This window comes from Pimephales promelas, chromosome 15 (assembly GCF_988280905.1).
Source record: "Pimephales promelas chromosome 15, fPimPro1.hap1.1, whole genome shotgun sequence".
Taxonomy (NCBI): domain Eukaryota; kingdom Metazoa; phylum Chordata; class Actinopteri; order Cypriniformes; family Leuciscidae; genus Pimephales; species Pimephales promelas.
In genome coordinates this window covers 34770190-34789874 of record NC_142783.1, presented here as the reverse complement: position 1 = coordinate 34789874, position 19685 = coordinate 34770190, and the positions used below count along the sequence as shown (strand labels likewise).

The 19685-nt window shown below is 43.1% G+C and overlaps 1 protein-coding gene across 1 annotated transcript; it reads left to right on the top strand.

Moving 5' to 3' along the window:
- Positions 1-645: 645 nt before the first annotated feature.
- Positions 646-19605, top strand: adss1 (adenylosuccinate synthase 1). The gene is made up of 13 exons (XM_039662949.2): positions 646-920; positions 3139-3241; positions 3350-3412; positions 11349-11399; positions 11532-11598; positions 12964-13071; positions 13142-13223; positions 13293-13419; positions 14946-15100; positions 16989-17113; positions 18360-18457; positions 19022-19171; positions 19261-19605. The coding sequence occupies exons 1-13, from the start codon at positions 732-734 to the stop codon at positions 19311-19313; spliced, it is 1371 nt and encodes a 456-aa protein (XP_039518883.1). The 5' UTR covers positions 646-731; the 3' UTR covers positions 19314-19605.
- The last annotated feature ends 80 nt before the right edge of the window (positions 19606-19685 follow it).

Sequence of the window (19685 nt, the reverse complement as noted above, 5' to 3'; positions counted from 1 at the left end):
TGGAAAAGCCTACTCATTTAAACATACTACGATTTTGGACATCGATTCTAATTTCCAACACTAATTGTTTGTGACGGATAGTATGCCATTGGGACGCAGCATCTGATCTCTGTCCAGTAATCATCATCGAATGCGATTGGTTAATTCAAATCAGCGGTGAGAAAAGTAACATGTGTCACAGGCGAGGAATGACGCAGGGAAACTTTACTAGATGTTGAATCAAACATCAGCAGTGAATGTGACAACAACAGGTTAGAAGTATTATTAATATACTACCTAACTTACCAGTTACGAACCGTTTCGTCTCGGCCGGATCAACGCGCCTATTATTACTGCGCGGTGATGGGGAAAGGGGAGTCGAATCCAGAAGAGTCGGTTCCTCGACTCTCAATAGCCATAGTGTTGGAATCGACTCCTGGACAGGAATCGACGACCAGTAAGCTATCGATTCTGGATTTTCTTAAAACCTGAGGTGTGTTCGTGTTATTTTTTAACTTTATTTTCCAAGAGATGTGAGGAATTTGGCATTTTGTGTGTGTAATTCTTGGATTTGTGTGTAAAGTTTAAAAACTGTAAACAAACTGTAAAAGTAAATGGAGTCGACTCCAACATTAGGAGTCGGGAATCGGAGTCGACTCCGCGAACCGCTGACTCGAACACCTCCTCGTCTATGAGCGTCTGGACGCGCGGCCGAATGCTGTCATTACACTGGTTCCTCGAGACTCGTCGTCATGTCTCTGGGCTGGTCAGGGAACGACCACAAAAGCTACTCGAACCCGCAGACGGGCGCCTTGAAACGGGCGAGAAACGACTCTGGGAACAAGGTGTCGGTGGTTCTGGGCGCGCAGTGGGGCGATGAGGGCAAAGGTAAAGTGGTGGACTTACTCGCCACGGAGTCCGACATCGTGTGCAGGTGTCAGGTAAGACAACAACAACTAAAGCAAAACTTCATCGGTAACTTTTTGTATGGAATATATAACGATTATTAATGTAACGTTAATTATACATCAAATTGCTTTTACTAAATGTATTTTAATTAATGACATATATATTTTAATTATATTTTAGGTAGTTTTAGCAGTTATTTCATTAACAATAGCTAATTTAATAGGTTCCCCTACAAATAACGATGCTAAAAATACTTTAATATGTGTAAACTTATTATCAGGAACATAATGAATTCAAATAGACTATAGCAAACTGTCGTGCTTTTAGTTAAATTCAATATTCTAACGTAATATAACGCTGAATATGTCATCCAAAGTTTATAGAAATAGCCTACAGCTGAACTGAGCATTTATACAAATGAGAAATATGTTTATTTGACAGAAAATTACATATAATATAAATATTGTCCAATAGACTGACTTTTTATTTTATTTTATTTCTATGCTCAGTTCAGTTGTATTGTCATAAACATGAGATGTGTACATTTATCTTGATTGTGTTTGTGTCTTTTCTTTGATAATTAGTTTGGATCGTGCATTTGAATTCATGGATGTTATTGCATATTCTGGTCATTGACAAACCCTAATCAGTGATCTAACTGTAATCTGCAGTCTATTGAGTGGTTCCAGCTCTACTCACACTCATTATCATTATTAATCACATGCAATTTAATTCCCATTGCATTATATGAAGTATTCTGAACAGTCCGGCTGTCCGGCTGTCTGTCTTTCACTGGTGTCGCTGTGTGTATGTGTGTGTGTAGACACTGAATGTCAGTCCCAGAATTCCTCTCTGCCCTTCGCTGAACTCTGGTCACATTGCCGGCGTTCCTGGACATGTGAGAAGGGCACGACTCTCTGTGTCCGGGTAAAGGCCAAGCCGGCCGCCTGAAGATCCTGGGGTCGCATTTCCAGGTCTCGCGATTGTAAATTTGGAGCTGGAACCTTTAAGTTGTTGATGAGGTTTTGCTCCTCGGATTAAGTTTCTGTTGACTGCAACAGATAATAATGCAATGCATGCCAAAGTGCCAACCTCATTCTGTCCGTCGTACGAACAAATTATGAGGAACTCGTGCAGAAACAAGAGAGAAGCAACCAACTGTTTGTTTCTATGCATACTGTTCAATAAAAGCTGCTGAATGCTTTTTTTTTTTTACCAAATAATTTAGTCAGATAAAAGCCTTAACCAAGTTTAGACCTTTTTATTTTGTATTTTTAACTACAATAAAAAGTCAGTTTAATACAATATGGCTAACAAGTGACGTTTTTTAATGATTAAAGGAGTAGTTCTGTTTTTAAAAAAAACTTTTGCTGATAATTTACTCACCCCCAGGTCATTCAAGATGTCCATGTCTTTCTTTCTTCAGTCGAAAAGAAATTAAGGTTTTTGATGAAAACATTCCAGGATTTTTCTCCATATAATGGACTTCAATGGGGTCCAAACGGTTCAAGGTCCAAATGAGAGGGTTTTTTTTTTTTTTTCTTCATTTTAATCAGTTGTTTGTTATCAGTTTTTATGTCCATCTTATGATGTTTATTGCATTAGTTTAGTGTCATGTGTATCTGAGTTTTTCCATATATATATCCACAGGTGAAACTTGAAAAATTTTAATATCATGCAAAATTTCATATATTTCAGATATTCAAATTGGCTTTATGCACAGCTGCACTGCTTCCTGAACTTCAGCCAGCTCCTTGTTTCCTGTCTGCCATTATTGGACACATTGATTAATTCAGGTGTGCTTGACCTCAGTAGTCATGGCAACAATAATCAGACACACCTGAATTAATCAATTTTGCCCAATAATGGCAGGAAACAAAGAGCTGGCTGAAGTTCAGGAAGTAGTGCAGCTGTGCATAAAGCCCATTAAAAGGTGAAACTAATATATTTAGTATATATAACTATATACTGATGCATGATTGTACTTTTCAGAGAGCTGACATTTCTGTATTTAAAATCTTTTTTTTTTAATTTATGTCATGTAATCGATTTTTCTGAGATTTTGAGGTTCATAAGTTCAAGGCATTATCATAAAAAATTTAACTTTTGCACTTTTGAAACTCAATTTTGTGTAAAAGCTAAATATCTTTGATTCCTTCTTTCGCTGTGTGATGATGCTGGTTGTCAGTTTATGTGTTTAAAGATCACATCAGACGTTAATACCCACTTGTATTTTCTGTCGCTCCACAGGGAGGGAATAACGCCGGGCACACAGTGGTGGTGGATGAGAAAGAATATGATTTCCATCTTCTCCCCAGTGGAATAATCAGCACCAAATGCATATCATTCATTGGTGAGAAGGAGAGTGTCGTTTTGCGTATGATGGAATCTGGTATTTTCAGAGATGATGAAGTGTAAACTGTGGTTTCTGTAAACCTGAAAAGTGTGTGTTCATCCACAGGTAATGGCGTAGTCATTCATCTTCCTGGATTATTCGAAGAGATTGACAAGAATGAGAAAAAAGGTAAAGAAAAGAGAGACAGATTATTGCAGAAGTGAAAGCAGTGAAAGTTTTTTGTCCTGACTTACACAGGGGTGTCCTGAGTTACACAGGGGTGTCCTGACTTACACAGGGGTGTCCTTACTTACACAGGGGTGTCCTTACTTACACAGGGGTGTCCTGACTTACACAGGGGTGTCCTGAGTTACACAGAGGAGTCCTGACTTACACAGGGGTGTCCTGACTTACACAGGGGTGTCCTGAGTTACACAGGCGTGTCCTGAGTTACACAGGGGTGTCCTGAGTTACACAGGCGTGTCCTGAGTTACACAGGGGTGTCCTGACTTACACAGGGGTGTCCTGAGTTACACAGGGGTGTCCTGAGTTACACAGGCGTGTCCTGAGTTACACAGGGGTGTCCTGAGTTACACAGGCGTGTCCTGAGTTACACAGGGGTGTCCTGACTTACACAGGGGTGTCCTGAGTTACACAGGCGTGTCCTGAGTTACACAGGGGTGTCCTGAGTTACACAGGGGTGTCCTGAGTTACACAGGGGTGTCCTGACTTACACAGGGGTGTCCTGACTTACACAGGGGAGTCCTGACTTACACAGGGGTGTCCTGAGTTACACAGGGGTGTCCTGAGTTACACAGGGGTGTCCTGAGTTACACAGGGGTGTCCTGAGTTACACAGGGGTGTCCTGACTTACACAGGGGTGTCCTGACTTACACAGGGGTGTCCTGAGTTACACAGGGGTGTCCTGAGTTACACAGGGGTGTCCTGAGTTACACAGGGGTGTCCTGAGTTACACAGGGCTGTCCTGAGTTACACAGGGGTGTCCTGACTTACACAGGGGAGTCCTGACTTACACAGGGGAGTCCTGACTTACACAGGGGAGTCCTGAGTTACACAGGGGTGTCCTGAGTTACACAGGGGTGTCCTGACTTACACAGGGGTGTCCTGACTTACACAGGGGTGTCCTGAGTTACACAGGGGTGTCCTGAGTTACACAGGGGTGTCCTGACTTACACAGGGGTGTCCTGAGTTACACAGGGGTGTCCTGAGTTACACAGGGGTGTCCTGACTTACACAGGGGTGTCCTGACTTACACAGGGGTGTCCTGACTTACACAGGGGTGTCCTGACTTACACAGGGGTGTCCTGAGTTACACAGGGGTGTCCTGACTTACACAGGGGTGTCCTGACTTACACAGGGGTGTCCTGAGTTACACAGGGGTGTCCTGAGTTACACAGGGGAGTCCTGACTTACACAGGGGTGTCCTGACTTACACAGGGGTGTCCTGACTTACACAGGGGAGTCCTGACTTACACAGGGGTGTCCTGACTTACTCAGGGGAGTCCTGACTTACACAGGGGTGTCCTGAGTTACACAGGGGTGTCCTGAGTTACACAGGGGAGTCCTGACTTACACAGGGGAGTCCTGACTTACACAGGGGAGTCCTGACTTACACAGGAGAGTCCTGACTTACACAGGGGAGTCCTGACTTACACAGGGGAGTCCTGACTTACACAGGGGTGTCCTGACTTACTCAGGGGAGTCCTGACTTACACAGGGGAGTCCTGACTTACACAGGGGTGTCCTGACTTACACAGGGGAGTCCTGACTTACACAGGGGAGTCCTGACTTACACAGGGGAGTCCTGACTTACACAGGGGTGTCCTTACTTACACAGGGGAGTCCTGACTTACACAGGGGTGTCCTTACTTACACAGGGGTGTCCTGACTTACACAGGGGTGTCCTGACTTACACAGGGGTGTCCTGACTTACACAGGGGTGTCCTTACTTACACAGGGGTGTCCTGACTTACACAGGGGTGTCCTTACTTACACAGGGGAGTCCTGACTTACACAGGGGTGTCCTTACTTACACAGGGGTGTCCTGACTTACACAGGGGTGTCCTTACTTACACAGGGGAGTCCTGACTTACACAGGGGTGTCCTTACTTACACAGGGGTGTCCTTACTTACACAGGGGTGTCCTGAGTTACACAGGGGTGTCCTGACTTACACAGGGGTGTCCTGACTTACACAGGGGAGTCCTGACTTACACAGTGGTGTCCTTACTTACACAGGGGAGTCCTGACTTACACAGGGGTGTCCTTACTTACACAGGGGTGTCCTGACTTACACAGGGGAGTCCTGACTTACACAGGGGAGTCCTGACTTACACAGGGGAGTCCTGACTTACACAGGGGTGTCCTTACTTACTCAGGGGTGTCTTGACTTACACAGGGCAGTCCTGACTTACACAGGGGTGTCCTGAGTTACTCAGGGGTGTCCTTACTTACACAGGGCAGTCCTGACTTACACAGGGGAGTCCTGACTTACACAGGGGTGTCCTGAGTTACTCAGGGGTGTCCTGACTTACACAGGGGTGTCCTGACTTACACAGGGGTGTCCTGAGTTACACAGGGGTGTCCTTACTTACACAGGGGTGTCCTGACTTACACAGGGGTGTCCTTACTTACACAGGGGTGTCCTGACTTACACAGGGGTGTCCTGACTTACACAGGGGTGTCCTGAGTTACACAGGGGTGTCCTTACTTACACAGGGGTGTCCTGACTTACACAGGGGTGTCCTTACTTACACAGGGGTGTCCTGACTTACACAGGGGTGTCCTGAGTTACACAGGGGTGTCCTTACTTACACAGGGGTGTCCTGACTTACACAGGGGTGTCCTGACTTACACAGGGGTGTCCTGAGTTACACAGGGGTGTCCTTACTTACACAGGGGTGTCCTGACTTACACAGGGGTGTCCTGAGTTACACAGGGGTGTCCTTACTTACACAGGGGTGTCCTGACTTACACAGGGGTGTCCTGAGTTACACAGGGGTGTCCTTACTTACACAGGGGTGTCCTGACTTACACAGGGGTGTCCTGACTTACACAGGGGTGTCCTTACTTACACAGGGGTGTCCTGACTTACACAGAGGAGTCCTGACTTACACAGGGGTGTCCTGAGTTACACAGGGGTGTCCTTACTTACACAGGGGTGTCCTGACTTACACAGGGGTGTCCTGAGTTACACAGGGGTGTCCTTACTTACACAGGGGTGTCCTGACTTACACAGGGGTGTCCTGAGTTACACAGGGGTGTCCTTACTTACACAGGGGTGTCCTGACTTACACAGGGGTGTCCTGACTTACACAGGGGTGTCCTGACTTACACAGGGGTGTCCTGACTTACACAGGGGTGTCCTGAGTTACACAGGGGTGTCCTTACTTACACAGGGGAGTCCTGACTTACACAGGGGTGTCCTGACTTACACAGGGGTGTCCTTACTTACACAGGGGTGTCCTTACTTACACAGGGGTGTCCTGACTTACACAGGGGTGTCCTGAGTTACACAGGGGTGTCCTGAGTTACACAGGGGTGTCCTTACTTACACAGGGGTGTCCTGACTTACACAGGGGTGTCCTGACTTACACAGGGGTGTCCTGAGTTACACAGGGGTGTCCTGACTTACACAGGGGTGTCCTGACTTACACAGGGGTGTCCTGAGTTACACAGGGGTGTCCTGAGTTACACAGGGGAGTCCTGACTTACACAGGGGTGTCCTGACTTACACAGGGGTGTCCTGACTTACACAGGGGAGTCCTGACTTACACAGGGGTGTCCTGACTTACTCAGGGGAGTCCTGACTTACACAGGGGTGTCCTGAGTTACACAGGGGTGTCCTGAGTTACACAGGGGAGTCCTGACTTACACAGGGGAGTCCTGACTTACACAGGGGAGTCCTGACTTACACAGGGGAGTCCTGACTTACACAGGGGAGTCCTGACTTACACAGGGGTGTCCTGACTTACTCAGGGGAGTCCTGACTTACACAGGGGAGTCCTGACTTACACAGGGGTGTCCTGACTTACACAGGGGAGTCCTGACTTACACAGGGGAGTCCTGACTTACACAGGGGAGTCCTGACTTACACAGGGGTGTCCTTACTTACACAGGGGAGTCCTGACTTACACAGGGGTGTCCTTACTTACACAGGGGTGTCCTGACTTACACAGGGGTGTCCTGACTTACACAGGGGTGTCCTTACTTACACAGGGGTGTCCTGACTTACACAGGGGTGTCCTTACTTACACAGGGGAGTCCTGACTTACACAGGGGTGTCCTTACTTACACAGGGGTGTCCTGACTTACACAGGGGTGTCCTTACTTACACAGGGGAGTCCTGACTTACACAGGGGTGTCCTTACTTACACAGGGGTGTCCTTACTTACACAGGGGTGTCCTGAGTTACACAGGGGTGTCCTGACTTACACAGGGGTGTCCTGACTTACACAGGGGAGTCCTGACTTACACAGTGGTGTCCTTACTTACACAGGGGAGTCCTGACTTACACAGGGGTGTCCTTACTTACACAGGGGTGTCCTGACTTACACAGGGGAGTCCTGACTTACACAGGGGAGTCCTGACTTACACAGGGGAGTCCTGACTTACACAGGGGTGTCCTTACTTACTCAGGGGTGTCTTGACTTACACAGGGCAGTCCTGACTTACACAGGGGTGTCCTGAGTTACTCAGGGGTGTCCTTACTTACACAGGGCAGTCCTGACTTACACAGGGGAGTCCTGACTTACACAGGGGTGTCCTGAGTTACTCAGGGGTGTCCTGACTTACACAGGGGTGTCCTGACTTACACAGGGGTGTCCTGAGTTACACAGGGGTGTCCTTACTTACACAGGGGTGTCCTGACTTACACAGGGGTGTCCTTACTTACACAGGGGTGTCCTGACTTACACAGGGGTGTCCTGACTTACACAGGGGTGTCCTGAGTTACACAGGGGTGTCCTTACTTACACAGGGGTGTCCTGACTTACACAGGGGTGTCCTTACTTACACAGGGGTGTCCTGACTTACACAGGGGTGTCCTGAGTTACACAGGGGTGTCCTTACTTACACAGGGGTGTCCTGACTTACACAGGGGTGTCCTGACTTACACAGGGGTGTCCTGAGTTACACAGGGGTGTCCTTACTTACACAGGGGTGTCCTGACTTACACAGGGGTGTCCTGAGTTACACAGGGGTGTCCTTACTTACACAGGGGTGTCCTGACTTACACAGGGGTGTCCTGAGTTACACAGGGGTGTCCTTACTTACACAGGGGTGTCCTGACTTACACAGGGGTGTCCTGACTTACACAGGGGTGTCCTTACTTACACAGGGGTGTCCTGACTTACACAGAGGAGTCCTGACTTACACAGGGGTGTCCTGAGTTACACAGGGGTGTCCTTACTTACACAGGGGTGTCCTGACTTACACAGGGGTGTCCTGAGTTACACAGGGGTGTCCTTACTTACACAGGGGTGTCCTGACTTACACAGGGGTGTCCTGAGTTACACAGGGGTGTCCTTACTTACACAGGGGTGTCCTGACTTACACAGGGGTGTCCTGACTTACACAGGGGTGTCCTGACTTACACAGGGGTGTCCTGACTTACACAGGGGTGTCCTGACTTACACAGGGGAGTCCTGACTTACACAGGGGAGTCCTGACTTACACAGGGGAGTCCTGACTTACACAGGGGTGTCCTTACTTACTCAGGGGTGTCTTGACTTACACAGGGCAGTCCTGACTTACACAGGGGTGTCCTGAGTTACTCAGGGGTGTCCTTACTTACACAGGGCAGTCCTGACTTACACAGGGGAGTCCTGACTTACACAGGGGTGTCCTGAGTTACTCAGGGGTGTCCTGACTTACACAGGGGTGTCCTGACTTACACAGGGGTGTCCTGAGTTACACAGGGGTGTCCTTACTTACACAGGGGTGTCCTGACTTACACAGGGGTGTCCTTACTTACACAGGGGTGTCCTGACTTACACAGGGGTGTCCTGACTTACACAGGGGTGTCCTGAGTTACACATGGGTGTCCTTACTTACACAGGGGTGTCCTGACTTACACAGGGGTGTCCTTACTTACACAGGGGTGTCCTGACTTACACAGGGGTGTCCTGAGTTACACAGGGGTGTCCTTACTTACACAGGGGTGTCCTGACTTACACAGGGGTGTCCTGACTTACACAGGGGTGTCCTGAGTTACACAGGGGTGTCCTTACTTACACAGGGGTGTCCTGACTTACACAGGGGTGTCCTGAGTTACACAGGGGTGTCCTTACTTACACAGGGGTGTCCTGACTTACACAGGGGTGTCCTGAGTTACACAGGGGTGTCCTTACTTACACAGGGGTGTCCTGACTTACACAGGGGTGTCCTGACTTACACAGGGGTGTCCTTACTTACACAGGGGTGTCCTGACTTACACAGAGGAGTCCTGACTTACACAGGGGTGTCCTGAGTTACACAGGGGTGTCCTTACTTACACAGGGGTGTCCTGACTTACACAGGGGTGTCCTGAGTTACACAGGGGTGTCCTTACTTACACAGGGGTGTCCTGACTTACACAGGGGTGTCCTGAGTTACACAGGGGTGTCCTTACTTACACAGGGGTGTCCTGACTTACACAGGGGTGTCCTGACTTACACAGGGGTGTCCTGACTTACACAGGGGTGTCCTGACTTACACAGGGGTGTCCTGACTTACACAGGGGTGTCCTGAGTTACACAGGGGTGTCCTGACTTACACAGGGGTGTCCTGACTTACACAGGGGTGTCCTGACTTACACAGGGGTGTCCTGACTTACACAGGGGTGTCCTGAGTTACACAGGGGTGTCCTTACTTACACAGGGGTGTCCTGACTTACACAGGGGTGTCCTGAGTTACACAGGGGTGTCCTTACTTACACAGGGGTGTCCTGACTTACACAGGGGTGTCCTGACTTACACAGGGGTGTCCTGAGTTACACAGGGGTGTCCTGAGTTACACAGGGGTGTCCTGAGTTACACAGGGGTGTCCTGAGTTACACAGGGGTGTCCTGACTTACACAGGGGTGTCCTGACTTACACAGGGGTGTCCTGAGTTACACAGGGGTGTCCTGAGTTACACAGGGGTGTCCTTACTTACACAGGGGTGTCCTGACTTACACAGGGGTGTCCTGACTTACACAGAGGAGTCCTGACTTAATTAATCACGAATAATCGTTTTGACAGTACTAATTTTTTTGTTTGATATAAAATAGACGCTAAAATTGCAACAAAAAAAAAGTTATGTTCCAAATTAGTTAATATCACAAAAAGGATTTTAAAGTACCAACTCCATGGAAACGCAATGTCCGGTTTCAAAGCTGGATGGAAAATTTCGCTGGGTGAATTTTGAGTCTTTAAGCTTTCGAATGACATCATTTATTATCACTGCTAAAAAATGTGACCGGTGAAAAACGGTAATAAAAAAGTGTCCCGTGACTAAAACATGTTAGCAACATGTTTAATCAGTGCTAGCAAACATGCTAATTCATGCTAGCAATGCGTTAAGGCATGCAGGCAGCATTCTAATTCATGCTAGCAACGTGTTAAATCATACTGGCAATGTGAAAAACATGTTAGCAGCATGCTAATTCATGTTGGTAAAATGTTGAATAATACTAGCAATGTGTAAAAACATGCTAGTGATGTATGCTAATTCATGTTAACAACCTGCTAATTGATTCTAGCAATGTGCTTAGACATGCTAGCAAAATGTTTAATCATGCTAGCGATGTTCTTAACTAGCAGTGTGCTATTTCATGCTAGTAATGTGTTAATTCATGCTAGCAATCTTAAATCATACTAGCAATGTGTAAAAACATGCTAACGATATTTGCTAATTCATGCTTGCAATGTGTTAAAATATGTCAGGAATGTGCTAAAACATGTTAGCAGCATGCTAATTCATGCTAGTAATGTGCACATCTTGTAACGTGTCCACTTGCAAGACAATGAGAGTTAACAGACCAGACTTACACAAAGTCTGTTTATTAGATCAGTTCCATTGATTACCCATGGCTTTATTCTGTTCACACAGGAATAATTGTATTTTTTTATTCCTTACATGATAAGGGCTGAAAGGATGGGAAAAAAGACTGGTCATCTCGGACCGGGCTCACATTGGTAATATAATTTATATTACTAACTATAAATAATAGTGTTTTTTTAGATATATATAGTGTACTTTAGAATACTGTGATCGTGGAAAATACATATAATGGAAAAGGATCTTCTGATTTCATGTATTTCTGTCAGTATTTGACTTTCATCAGGCCGTTGATGGACTTCAGGAGGTTCAGAGACAAGCTCAGGAAGGAAAAAAGTAAGTTGTGCAGCTGGCTTTGTGCTGGTTTAGTGCTGAAATAACCAGCAACCATTCTGTTCAAAGCACTTTCCATAAATATACTTTTTTGTAGTGATGTAAAGTAAACTATTATCCATCATAAAAGTAACCTTTATCAAAAGTAGGTCATTTTAGATCATTCAAATGTCCGAATCCTCCCTTAAAATGGTGATTTTGGCCTGTCTCACCTTAGTTTGATCAAACATATGCTTTAAAAACTTCATGTACATTTAATTATTATGTTGGCTAGGCTGGAACATCAAAACTATGTTAAATCCCATAGACTTTCACCAAGGGGTTCAAAACATTTTTACAATAACTCCAATAGAGAGAAAAGCTTCATCCACCAAGTATCTATCGTGCATGAATTAGCATGTTGTTAGCGTATTTTATCAAGTTTCTAACATGAATTATCAGGTTGCTAGCATGTTTTAGTATTTTGAATTATATATATAAGCATTTTCCTTGCATTTTTATCTATCGTGCATGAATTAGCATGTTGTTAGCATATTTTATGAAGTTTCTAACATGAATTATCAGGTTGCTAGCATGTTTTAGTATTTTGAATTATATAAGCATTTTCCTTGCATTTTTATCTATCGTGCATGAATTAGCATGTTGTTAGCATATTTTATCATGTTTCTAACATGAATTATCAGGTTGCTAGCATGTTTTAGTATTTTGTATTATATATATAAGCATTTTCCTTGCATTTTTAACATAGCTTGCATGAATTAGCATGCTTCTAGCATATTTTAGTATCCTACATAGATAGGATGATTTAAAATTTGCCAAGATGTTTTAACACATGCTAGCATGAATTAGAACATTGCTAACGTGTTTTATCATATTGCTAGCATTATTTAGCATGCCAATTAATTAATGCTAGGCTAGCTATGTACTAAAATAAGCTAGCAGCATGCTAATTAATGTCAACAATGTGTTGAACATGCTAGCTTACATGCTACAAATATGCTATAATGCTAGACACATAACAAGACATGCTAACGACATGAAAAAACAGGAGGGAAGTTTAGAAAACTTTTAACTTTAAGTTCGTTAGAACATACTTTGCTTTCTAGATTACCTTAATTTCTGTAGTTATTGTTAATTTTTTCGAAGAAAACGAAATCAAGGTTTTACACCGTATTCATTACTGTAGTTTGGTGCAAACGTATTGAATTAATAATAGTAATAATACATTGTGTTTATACTGAAGCTTTTTTATACAAAGTGCAACAAACATCAATAAATAAATGCAAAAAAAAACGTAATTTTTTTTAATAGTTGTTGTTGTTTTATAGTGTTTCTGCTGATTGTAACCGTGTTTATGTTTGCTCACAGCATAGGAACGACTAAGAAAGGCATCGGACCCACGTACGCCTGTAAAGCGTCTCGCACCGGGCTTCGCATCTGTGACCTGATGGCAGATTTCAGCGAGTTTTCTACGAGGTAAATGATCTTTCTAATGCAGGTGATGTCAGTGATCAGCGGTCATCTGACCTGTTCTGTCCTCCTGAAGGGTGAAGAACCTCGTGCTGCAGTACCAGTCCATGTATCCCACCCTTAAAGTGGACGTCGAGGGCGAGCTGAAGAAGCTAAAGGTCAGTTAAACCGGAGACGCTGGCGGTGTGTGTTACGCCGGCGTCTCTGATCCGCTCTCTCTCCTGCAGGACTACGCCGAGAGGATCCGACCTCTGGTCAGAGACGGGGTCTATTTCATGTATGATGCGATTCACGGACCCCCGAAGAAAATCCTGGTGGAGGGGGCGAACGCTGCTCTCCTTGACATTGACTTTGGTAAGAACATGCGCCGCTTTGTGTTTGGGACTTTTTTTATTTTATTCAACATGTTAAAAGACAACAAGAACAAACAAGATCATCAGCAGATAACAGTCATGTTCAAAGAAGAAGTCTTGTCCTATTGTTTTCATCATTAGATATATAATTAAATAAAAATCAACAATAAATATTAAAAGAAAATCATACTTAGACATCCATAGAAACGCCTGATTCAATAGTTCTTTGGCTTTATTTAATATTGCTAATTATTTTTATATATTTTTTTGTTTTAATATACTTTATATGAGGTTTCCAGCTTAATTTACCATCAATTCAACTTCCGTGTTAGTTTATTTTCATCAAATCAAATCTTCATCCTACTGTATCCAGTAGCTTCTCCAAAGTTTCACCACAGAATATTAGGTTTGTGTCATCAGCAAAAAGAATGGTTTCCACAATTTGTGACATTTCACATATTTTATTTATATAGAGGTTAAATAATAATGGCCCCAACATTGAACCCTGTGGCACCCCACATGTAACCTGCAGCTGTTGATTTGTCTTTCAACATATTGGACTTGGAAAGATGTCAGATTGAAACCTATTATGCCTATTTACAAAGTCTTGATTGTGTTTTTAATAGGGCTGTGCAAAAATTAATTGTGATTAATCGCATCCAAAATAAAAGTCTGTGTTTACATAATATATTTGTGTGTGCTGTATATAATTATTTTGTATATATAAATACACACACATGCGTGTATATATTTAAGAAAATGTGTTATTCATATATAAAATATTTATATTTATATAATATAGATTATGTATTTATATATATATATACAGAATTTAAGCGCAAATAATTCTTAAATATATACATGCATGCATATGTATTTATATATACAAAATAATTATATACAGCACACACAAATATATTATGTAAACACAGACTTTTATTTTGGATGCGATTAATCGCAATTAATTTTTGCACAGCCCTAGTTTTTAATCTTTACTAGCACAGGTTTTCATGATTTAATGTTGATTATTCTCCATTGAAACGCTGTCAAATCACGAGCCAATCAGGTGTATTTGCGTATAAGCCGAATCTGCGCGGATTTAGCGCAAATACTCAACTCGTGAACCTCGTGATATATTAAATACAGCGTATTGAACAGAATCTGCGCATTTCTGGCTCACTTGAACAAACACGTCACTACGCAACAAATAACAGCGCGCTTGTTCACTTGCATTGAAATAATAGCGAATATTAAAAAGCAATTGGTGAACAGAAAAGACATTGTTATTTTTCAGCATCCGACATGTTCTGTGTGCTGATCTGTCCACCTAACACACATTTTTGGGGAAAATAAATAAATAAATAAATAAAAAAAGGCTGTTAAAATCGATTCCCTATTATTAGTTTTTGATACTTGTGTTGGTTGGTCCGACCAATTATGTAATCGATTTTCGAACGTAAAGTGACAGCCCTACTAAAAAGAGATCAAAATAGGTCCTCTGTAAATGGTTGTTTGCCTTCCTTCCAGGAACGTACCCGTTCGTGACATCGTCCAACTGCACCGTGGGTGGTGTATGCACCGGCCTCGGCATTCCCCCCGCAAACATCGGAGATGTGTATGGAGTATCAAAGGCCTACACCACCAGAGTCGGGATTGGAGCCTTTCCCACAGAACAACTCAATGTAAGAGTCGGACTGAACCTGGAAACTTATTTATTGTGAACAAATGTAGAGTTGAACTTTGAACTTCGGGCACATGATATGCCAAAATACTTGGTGAGTATTCGCTTAAACAATATTGGTTATGTCTGAAGTAAACATAAACAATTGGGAAATAAGTTGCGTGTGTATCAGCCAATTGGATCCGTGCATTCGGTCTTAAAGTGACGGCAGCCTAATAAACCTGACGCCGTCTGTGTCATTAATGATAATTAAACAACAAAAGACAAAGAGAAAATCTCTCACTACTCTTTAGTAGATTTATTGGATTAATCTATATTTAATTTATACAGTGAAGACTATGCAGTGTTTTACATTTGGTTACTTTCTAGGGGTGTAACGATACCTTCATGTCACAATACTGAACTCACAATACGATATTATTGCGATACTCAGAAACATATGATACAAGGTTACTGTACATTAAAATGCTAAGTTTGATATTACATTGTGTGTGTAAATGAATAGACTTGGACTCGGTGCTGAAACCCAAAGCACAGACAATAGAGACACCAGAATAACAATATTCATGATTCTGAAGATGAAAACACTGAATTATTTTAGACGAATATGTCACAAGATATATTTAAAATAAACCACTTTTTACTCTTAAACATCAGACATGTGGCATTATCAGGACACACACATATCTCCCAGTGCATTATTATACATTATATATAGTAGTTTAATGTAGTACAGACACTAAAACTCCTAAAATAAAAGTAATTTTTATTTTGGGTGAACTATCCACAATATATGAAGAGTTCAGATGCAAAAGCCTCTAAATGCCATTTGAAATTTTCTTCTTTAATGATGATTTTTATCAAACTTGTATATTTAAGTTCAGTAATTTCACTTAAATATCAATTAATAGGTAATTATCATTGCCATTTAAGTGAAATCGCTGAACTTAAATATACAAGCTTGATAAAAATCATGATTAAAGAAGAAAATTTCAAATGGCATTTAGAGGCTTTTGCATCTGAACTCTTCATATATTGTTGCATTTTTGTACTGGGATATATTGTGACTTGATATATTGTTACACCACTATTAATTTCTGTTGGTAAAGACAGATTTCTGTTGTGTTTATTTTTATCATTCATTTCACAGGAATGTTATATTAGTTGAGCTCTAAGCTGTTGCCAGTCACCTCTAAGAGAGGGAATGGGATATGTTGCACATGTTGCTTGCCAATCAATAGAGGTTATGCGGTCCTACACACTGAGTGGCAGAAACACTGAGTGGCAGTCTGTGTGATATGATGATATATAGAATTGACATAAATAATCACATGGATTTAGCCCTATATTGTATTTATATAAAGCGTTCACAGACAAATTTGCTTTATTTATTTCCCCCAGGCTCATATACATGTCAGGAAACATGATTCCTGCTGCATTCATGATTACTGGATCTTTGATAAGTTGTAAGAAACTTATATCGATTATATCGAGTCCAACCTTTAGTTTAACTGATAATCAATTGTTTTCACAATGTTTTCCCAGTTTACCTATTAAATCCAGTCACTCAGCAGCTCTTCTGCCACTCAGTCCGGCGGGAAAGTGACATCAGCTATTGGCTGATCTCATGTGAGTGACAGGTTGCCCCGCCCACATCATCAGAGAAGAGGAGAGATGCTGCAAGAAGTTATTCAGATTCAAGATTATGAGGAATTGAATTCTGCAATATTTCATAAAAAATAAGAATTGTCCATCCATTTTTATTTTATTGTGATTTTAGTATCAACTTTGTCTCGAATATTTCTCCTACATTAACATCTGACTTCAGCAACACCTAAGATCTTATTTGCCATGACCTCTGCATGACCTCTGACCTGTGTTTGTGCCAGGCCGTAGGTGAGCTCCTGCAGACCCGAGGTCACGAGGTGGGCGTGACCACCGGCAGAAAGAGACGTTGTGGTTGGCTGGACTTGGTGATTCTCAAATACGCTCATATGATCAACGGATTTACTGGGTGAGTCTCTCAGTCCTGTGTATGAGTGTGTTTGCTAACATACTGAAATATGCTGAATACTATTTTTAATGATATGTGATATAGTGTGTAACACAAGGGTGCCGCACAAGTGCTTAAAAGTGAAACCAAAGCATCTCAGATCGCCCCCCGGTGGCTGGTCCCAGTATAGCTCATAAACCCAGAGTCTCGCTCGCCCCCCGGTGGCTGGTCCCAGTATAACTCATAAACCTAGTGTTTTGAACACCCCCTGGTGGCTGGTCCCAGTATAGCTCATAAACCCAGAGTCTCGCTCGCCCCCCGGTGGCTGGTCCCAGTATAGCTCATAAACCCAGAGTCTCAAACGCCCCCCAGTGGCTGGTCCCAGTATAGCTCATAAACCCAGAGTCTCAAACGCCCCCCAGTGGCTGGTCCCAGTATAGCTCATAAACCTAGTGTTTTGAACACCCCCTGGTGGCTGGTCCCAGTATAGCTCATAAACCCAGTGTTTTGATCGCCCCCCGGTGGCTGGTCCCAGTATAGCTCATAAACCCAGAGTCTCGCTCGCCCCCCGGTGGCTGGTCCCAGTATAGCTCATAAACCTAGTGTTTTGAACACCCCCTGGTGGCTGGTCCCAGTATAGCTCATAAACCCAGAGTCTCGCTCGCCCCCCGGTGGCTGGTCCCAGTATAGCTCATAAACCCAGAGTCTCAAACGCCCCCCAGTGGATGGCCCCAGTATAACTCATAAACGCAGTGTTTTGAACACCCCCCGGTGGCTGGTCCCAGTATAGCTCATAAACCCAGAGTCTCAATCGCTCCCCAGTGGCTGGTCCCAGTATAACTCATAAACCTGAGTCTGAGTCTCCCCATGAAGTCTAAATGGGACGTGATGGAAACTAAACAATCAAATTACTATTCAGATACATTTTTTTCAAAGACGTTTTCAGTTGTTTTAGGTAGCTTTTATCACGCTGCTGTAAGTTTAAATGTTCATTTTTTTAAGGCTTGATTTTCATTTTTTCCACTTCAAGGTTCGTTTTTTTTTTTTTTCATTGAGGTTTTTTGGGGGATTTTCAGGAGGAGATTTACTGTACTGTATCGCGGGAGTGTTGAGTGAGTGTGTGAGAAAACAGAAGCATGCCACTTTGTTGTCACATGACCTTGTGTAGATCAGTGAGAGATCCAGAAATAAATACAGGGATTCTGCATAAAATGTGCTTTAAAAAAAAAACCATGTAATTAAACGGTTGTTTTCTGCTTTTCTTCAGCATCGCTTTGACTAAACTGGACATCCTTGATGTTTTGGATGAAATCAAAGTGGGCGTGGCCTATAAGATCAACGGCAAACGAATTCCGCATTTCCCAGGTAAAATTAGCTAGATATTCCATAGATGTGTTATGAGCGGTGCTGGGGAGTAAGAAACTGAAACCAGTGACACTACTACTGGAACTCCACCGCTTTAGTCACTCAAGTCTATAAGTTTGTGATACTGAATGACAAAATAAAGGCAAGAACCAGTTTATTTCTAGTGCACTGACAAAGAAGCATAAAAACATATTTTACAATCCAATATCAAATGTTTTAATGGAAGTGTATCTATAATGATCTAATACCATTAAATATAAAGTGTCTGTATAATGTGTGTTATTTTATTGCTTGTTTTATGGACAGCTTGGGTTGATCCGGCCAATAAGAGACTATTAGCTCAAATTCTTCTTTATTAACACATTATACAAATGTGTTATTAAAAATGTCAAAAACGTGTTTAAACCATATAGACACTGAGATCATCAGCGGCGAACCGGTGAAATTTGAGAGTTTGATTCACTGATTCAAAACGAATGATTCACGAAGGTTTCGAAGCACTCTCTCTCTCTCTCTCTCTCTCTCTCTCTCTCTCTCTCTCTCTCTCTCTCTCTCTGCTTTTAGCCAACCTGGAGGTCCTGCAGAAGGTGGAGGTTGAATATGAGACTTTTCCCGGGTGGAAATCGGACACTTCATCGGCCCGGAAGTGGAACGATCTTCCTCCTAAAGCTCAGAACTACATCCGCTTCGTGGAGAACCACATCAGTGTTCCTAGTAAGTCCTTCATTCCTCAGTGTATGTATACACATCATTACACCATCGTCCTGTGGATTAAAACCCCTGTTTGGATCTCTTCAACACAGTTAAGTGGGTCGGTGTTGGGAAATCCAGGGAATGTATGATCCAGATGTTCTAGACGTGAGGATTCTCCTGAAGACGATCAGCACTCAGGAAACTGATGATGGAAGATCAACTCTGAACGGCTCTTCATGTCCTGGCATTATAATGATCTTTCTGTCCGTCTCAGATCGATTATTGATCATAACACACGTTTACACCCGTTGTTGATTGTGGCTGTAATGCAGTTTTGAGTTTTTTGGGATTCGATTGACCCTGTTTGTCAAAGTGGCATTTCATTGTGTTGTAGAATTGCACTGTACTGTTTCCCGCGTTCACATGTGAGACATATAAATGAAAATGTGCAAAGAGTTTTGTTGTTGTTGTTGTTGTTTTTTCCCCATTTTTGTTTTTAATACCATGAAATATGAAGTGTCTGTATAATGTGTTA

Bases quoted from the DNA above. Each gene is read 5' to 3' on its own strand.
- adss1 (XM_039662949.2), top strand. From the start codon at position 732: ATGTCTCTGGGCTGGTCAGGGAACGACCACAAAAGCTACTCGAACCCG. The intron at 3,242-3,349 runs GTGAGAAGGAGA...GTTCATCCACAG, and splicing joins CAAATGCATATCATTCATTG to GTAATGGCGTAGTCATTCAT. The intron at 13,420-14,945 runs GTAAGAACATGC...CCTTCCTTCCAG, and splicing joins TCTCCTTGACATTGACTTTG to GAACGTACCCGTTCGTGACA.